Source organism: Lactuca virosa, chromosome 7, assembly GCF_052849685.1.
Source record: "Lactuca virosa cultivar CGN04683 chromosome 7, Lactuca_virosa_CGN04683_v6, whole genome shotgun sequence".
Classification (NCBI taxonomy): Eukaryota; Viridiplantae; Streptophyta; class Magnoliopsida; order Asterales; family Asteraceae; genus Lactuca; species Lactuca virosa.
This window is the reverse complement of record NC_136432.1, coordinates 74,859,024-74,865,647: the sequence shown is the minus strand read 5'-3', so window position 1 is coordinate 74,865,647 and position 6,624 is coordinate 74,859,024. Positions and strand designations below refer to the sequence as shown.

Below are 6,624 nucleotides of genomic sequence, written 5' to 3'. Positions count from 1 at the left end.
AATTAAGTTTTTACAGTCTTTGTTGAATAAGATAGTTGGAGCCAAAGTAGTTTTCTCAGAAAGAGATTTGGATGAAGCAATTGGATTAGTTATGAAGTGTGTTTTAAAAAATATAATTTATATTATATTAAATGTTTGTGGTTTAAAATAATAAATTTTGTTTAATATTCATGCATAAAAAATGTTTGTTTATTAAAATAAAGTAATTAAATTAAATTAGAAAAAAAATAAAGTGTTAGGAGTGTTACCACTCCTTACCAAATGCTAACATTAGGTGTTAAATGGAAAAAAATGAGGTGGCAACCAAAAAGCTAATGCGGCAAGGTGTTAAGAGTGTTACCACTCCCCTTAGCCTAAGTGATCTATTTTCATGTCCGTGAACATAGGTCACATCAACCATACCATATTAATTATGTGTGTCATTTTGTTGCTTTTATTCGATTGCTTGTTTAACACAAACAATTCACATGGGTGATACAAATATCTGACCAATACACCACTAACAACAAGATGAAATGATACAATTGTTTATAAAACTCATCGTGTACCATTTTTTCAATTAGGTGTAAACAAGAATCAAACACTCACAACTTAGAGCATCCACAATGGGGAGTTTAATGGAAAAGTTGAATGAGTTGTCATGCCTACTTGTAATTCAATTGATACAACTCCACCATTGTGAAATGCCACATTGGCATTCAATGGATACAACTCCACCATTGTGAAATGCCACCTTGGCATTCAATGGATTTGGAGTTCAATGGCCATTGAACTCTTCAATGGGAAAAAGGAAAGTCTTTAAATCTTAAAATAAATATTTTTTAATATGTTTCATTGAACTTGTAGAGTTTAATGTCTTATCGGATAAAAATGAATAGAGTTGTATGAAATAGTGAATGATGATGAGGCACTCCATTGAACTCGATAGAGTTCAATGCATTGTGGATGCCCTTACATTCAACCTAATACATCTTAAGCCATAAACACCGTTATCAACCTAAATCTACCACAGTTAAACAACATTGTCTAAAAACATGAACATATATCAGCAAATAAACGTAACTCCCAAAACTCTCAATGATGAGGCAAAAGCACACTCTTTGCAAAAGACGACGACCCATTGTTGGAAGCTCCATTTATGTTAAGGATCGAAGTGATTAAGTTGTAGATTTGAACATTCTCAAAAGATGGTACCTTTCTACCTCTAGCAAATCGAGGACCATGACCAATAAAAATCGATCTCATCGAAAAAAATGCATTATCATATCCATGTTCACCTCCACATTCCTTACTCTTCGAGTCCTTTTGCTCAACCTTAAACCCTTCATCAACTAACCCGATGATTGGAGTAATCCTATCACTTTCCCAATAGTGCAGCCTTGCAGGAAGGTCTTCTTTGAGATAAACTTTCAATATATCGCCATTTTTAACCTTCCCTGAACTCAATCCTTGGTTCATTTTGGCGACAATTTCAGAAGGGGATTGATTAGAAGGTGGACGAATAGATAACACAGGAGAATAAAATTTTACCCATTCTTCCGGAATCTTGACCCAAGAAGCTAAATCGTCTAAAAATATCAACTTTTGATCACAAGTACCTACCATTCCATGGTCGCCAACCATAATTATAGTAACATCTTCGAAGATCCCACGTTTTTCCAATCCGTTAATCAATCTACCAATCAACCCATCGATGTGACTAACAGCTTCTGTAATTTGAGGATCATCAGGGCCAACTAGATGACCTTGAGAATCAGGATCCTCCAAATATAACGCCATGAAAACAGGAATTTCTTCATTTGGCAAATCGAAATAATGGAGAAAAGTATCGACGCGTTCTTCAAACGGAACTGAAGCGTTATAGAGTGGACAGAAATTCACAGGACAATCCCAAGAACCCTTTTTTACATCGGACCCAGGCCAGAAATATGTCGCCGCTTTGAGCCCTTGGTTCGCGATGGTCTCCCATATGGGTTCGCCCAACCACCATTTGGGTTCACGACTTCTCGTTGTGAAGTTATCGCCTGTAGTTGGATCAGTGAATCTGTTTAATATGATTCCATGATAAGCTGGGTATAATCCGGTGGCGATTGAGTAGTGATTTGGGAAGGTTAAGGTTGGGTAAACTGGAATCAATCCGGTTTCAGCTTCGGTTCCTTTTTTGATTAGTCGATGGATGTTGGGTGTTGGGGTTTTAAACTGGTACCCAAATCGGAACCCGTCTACGGAAATGAGGATGACGACTGGGCGAGTTAGTTTATTGAGTGGACGGGCGATTTTGAGAGCGGTGGTGGATGTGGCGGAGGAGAAGAAGAGGAAGGTGGTGATGAGGAATGAGAAGCGGAGGACGGTGGTGGAGTAGGGTTTTATAGTATCTAGTCCCATTTTAGAGAGAATAATGGACAATGCATGAACAGTTAGGGAAATGCTTGAGGAAGTTTTATAATATTGTGATCTGGGTTATTTAATTGTAGTTGAGTTTGGATTATAACATTAAAAAAACTTATGAGATTATGTGATTTTGAGATCTTGTTTGTAGTTGGTAGATTTGGAATGCATTGCATGGATTGAAGAACATCGAGTGAAGTGAAGATAAAGATTATTCATTACTTGCTTGTTTGTTATGCTTATAGATTTGTACGTTGCTTTGTATAAAGGGATTGAGTTTGACATTGACCAGTTTTTAGTCAACATAGAGCGTCTACTGAGTACTGATAAAGATGGGGCAACCAAAGGATCCGGTTTGGACCGGTTTCTTATGCACATTTTGTCAGGACCGAGTATTAAATTGGGTTATTGATTCACATGGTGTTCAATTGTTAATATAATCAACTATAAATTTATAATGGACAGGTATCAGTAAAAATAATCTTTGAAAACCTCATAACGATTTTTATCATAAAAAATGATCCCATAAATGTCAACTTATTGGGAAAAAAAGTAATTTTATGAAGTCTATTTCACGATATAAATGGAAAACTAGTGATAGCAGAACTATGATTGATTGATTGATTGATTGTGATACAAAGAGGGAGAGGAAACTATGTATTTTTCCTATATATCGTTTTTCCATACAAAACTCGAAAGGAGAAAATGGAAATATTGATGGTTTGGTGTAGCGGTCGTAACTCTCGATCCAACTTATAATACGATACTGATCCAATCCGAAAATAAACGGGTTTGGGTTGAGATTTTTGACCCGCCAACCTGTTCATTTCATGGGTTGTGTTGAGTTACTTGTTTGGGTTCGCGGGTCAACCCACCAATATATATATATATATATATATATATATATATATATATATATATATATATATATATATATATATATATATATATATATATATATATATATATATATATATATATCTAATAAACAAAACCATATGTCCACGTGTCCCTTCAAAACATCAAATTTCTGTCAAAGTTAAATACCGATTCTACCCCTTCTTTGTTTCACATAGAATTCGATATTGAAATCCATATAACGCCCTGTTTTGTTTCAATTTTTATCGGTGATTATCGGAAATAACAGTTGTACACATTAACTCAAATTCATTACATACCCGATTAATAGCATGTTATTATGGAATCCGATTTCGTATATAAGGTATGATATCAATCATATCGATTACATTTAATTGAAATTATTATGTCAATTTAATCATATTCTGCTCAATATATACTTGAAACAAAACAGGGCAAACGTTCCTTTACAGCATCGTGTTTCCAAGGTTTTGCATCATCGATAATTGAGTTATCGGATATTCAATCACAGAGTTCAATCCTTTCGGTAAGTTTCTGCTTCTCAATGTGTATATGTATTTATTGGTGTCAGGTTTTATTACTAACTGGAATTTCAATGATTGGATCTGCATATGTATTTAATATCTAGAAATATGGTCTCACTTGCATATCCACAAGTACATTTGTTACACGTGTTACACGTGAACAGAAACAGAGAAGACAAAGATGGGGAGCTGCTGATAGCGGGTGGCGATGAGGTCACAGACGGGCTTAAGAATTCGGAGGAGAGATCAACGGATTTTGGAGAAGCCTTCCCGCATCGGAAAATAGAAACAAAATCTGCTATCTCTACTATATTAATGGCATTAGGTAAAGCGATTGGTGGGTTTTTGATTTTGTTCAGATTACAGACATACTTAAAAACATACAAAATCAATTCATTTGATGTGTTGATGTTTTTTCTTTTTTTCTTCAATTTTTTGTTGGATAACTTTATACAAAGGGGATGATGTTTTGCAGAATTGCTATTTCTTGATAAAAGGGATGTAAAATTGTTAATGCTCTGTTCCTGTTACCGTTACTACTAATGGTATGTTTATGGTTTACTTTACCTGTATTCAAGTTGTGTGATTTTCTTTGTTTTCCATGTTTCCCTCTCCAAATAACAATACTGATCAACCCCTAATTCATACTAGCAACAAGAGAAAATGACAAAACACATGTTTTTAGAGCTGCCATATCTCAAGCTTTCTCCCTTCGATTATCATTCTTCATGTTTTGTTAATTGGGTTGGTAGAGTCTTCGATATTAGAAATTTAATAAAACAAAAACTTTTACTAGAAATACTTTTACCATAAATTGTTGTTTATTAATTTGATAACCTAATTTTGGTTCTTGGTAAATTTGTTAGTACTAAATAAATGGCTTTAGGGCTGATTTCTAATATAAATATTATGCCTTGTTTGCTAATTTATCTTCTAACTTCACTTGCAGGGTTAAAGCACTATCTCTAGCATCAAAATATGATAATGTTTGCCATCCTAAGGTAAATACTTTTTGAGTTTTTATGGCATGATTGTCGTTTTTTTAGTTTTGATCAGGCTATGAAATTAATTAACAGGTGAGCTTTTTTTTAATCAATACTATGTTATATAAGAAGTGGTACTCCAAACCATCCTTGGAAGAACTAAAGTAATTTCCTTTTAACAAGTCTGGTGACGGGTCAAGAGAAACCAAACGTGGTTTTCAGAAACCAGACATGGACAGAAGCGAAAGGGCATTTTTGGAAAACCAAGCTTCAGCAACTTTTTATAGTTTTGTATCTGCAAGTAATTTTCTCTTGGAGGTTAAAGGGGTTATAACATATGCTAGAAAAGGGGGGAAATACAAAAGTTCATGCAATGAATAAAGAAGAAATTTGCAGGGTGCTTTTAGAAGAAGATGATAGATAAATCAGAGACCACAGATCAATTTTGGAGTGAAATCATACTCTTAGAAGTAATTTTGTAGGATAAGGGTCAAATATTTAACTAAATTCTAAATCAATTTACCAAGTTTTGTAACAGAGTATTGATCATTGTTGTAGATATGATGATTTATTTTTTGTGTTTTAGCCTTTTGCAATGAAGTGTATACGGACTGTAGCAGTAGCTCTGCATGAAGAACAACAGTTTTTGGAGGTGATTTGGAACGCATCGCATGTAAGACATCCGAACATACTGAAGGGTATATTCTCTTTTTCTCATAATTATAGCATTCTACTTTTTTTTAAATATTTAAGTAGAACGATGCAGTTTCAAAAGTGTATTCAGAGTATTTTATTGGGTAGACTATTCATAGGAAGAAATGAAAATATGTAAAAATATATTGCTATTTCTTTTATTTTTTTGGTTCAGATGCTTGATGACTTTATATATGTTGCCCAACATGAGAACCGGATAATGCATCTATGGAACCCATTTGTCAGAAAGCAAAGGTAATTCAGTTAATCATAGTTCGTATTATTTTGGTATTTACAGTAATAATATGTATATATTTGACAATTACTTATTTGCATAAAAAGAGACCTTCAGGAGACCTGACATTGAAATCTACTATCTTAATAAAAGATACTATATTTGATGACATGTCACTCTTATATTTCGTTTTCCATTCAATGTTAATTTACTTCTTTACCCTTGGTTTTCTTAAATTGTCATGTATTCATTGCCCTCCCATCGATTGAATCAGTTTTTGAAAATCCAATTGATTTTTCATATTTCCGCTTAAAAAGGTTGTAATATAGTAAGATTTAAATGCATTTATAGACTAACCATATTATCAATACATTTAAAATGCATTATATTTGGAATTGATTATCAACTTCACGATATTTGTTTAATAGAATTCCATGATATTTGTTTAATATCATGAACTACAATTGTTTATCTTAAAGATCCTCTGCAGATTGCAATCCAGTTTAAGGGTATATATGTATATTACATGCGTGGTATGCCATTTACACATTCGTTTATCTCACGAATCCCGTGCAGAGAAAAAAAGAAAAATACTTTAACCTTTCAATCACTTTCATTCGGAAAATACATGTATTTGTTTTGTCTTTAATTTTTATTCCTATATCATTCTATATGTGTATGTGTACATGTCACTGTATCTGCTTAGTTGGTTTGCACTCTTCATTTTTTATTATTGGTTTTCCATCGACATTATGTTCCTACGATCTTTGTTTTGTACTTCCTATTGGGGTTGGTTTGACCCCATCGTAGGTTTTTTTCTGATTTTTTTATTGGCTAATGTTTTCTTTTATACTGTTCCTTCTATACCTCTTTCAAATTCGATGACAAAGATACTTGAAACATATAATTTTGTTAGCAAAAT

The 6,624-nt window shown here is 33.4% G+C and overlaps 1 protein-coding gene across 1 annotated transcript; it reads right to left on the bottom strand.

Annotated features, from left to right (window-relative positions):
- Positions 1-840: 840 nt before the first annotated feature.
- Positions 841-2,442, bottom strand: LOC145123821 (nucleotide pyrophosphatase/phosphodiesterase 1-like). The gene has a single exon (XM_079059030.1). It carries the CDS (start codon positions 2,383-2,385, stop codon positions 1,075-1,077), a length of 1,311 nt encoding a protein of 436 aa, XP_078915156.1. The 5' UTR covers positions 2,386-2,442; the 3' UTR covers positions 841-1,074.
- Between the last annotated feature and the right edge of the window lie 4,182 nt (positions 2,443-6,624).

What these genes read in the sequence shown, in the direction of transcription:
- LOC145123821 (XM_079059030.1), bottom strand. Translation starts at nt 2,385, where the DNA reads ATGGGACTAGATACTATAAAACCCTACTCCACCACCGTCCTCCGCTTC.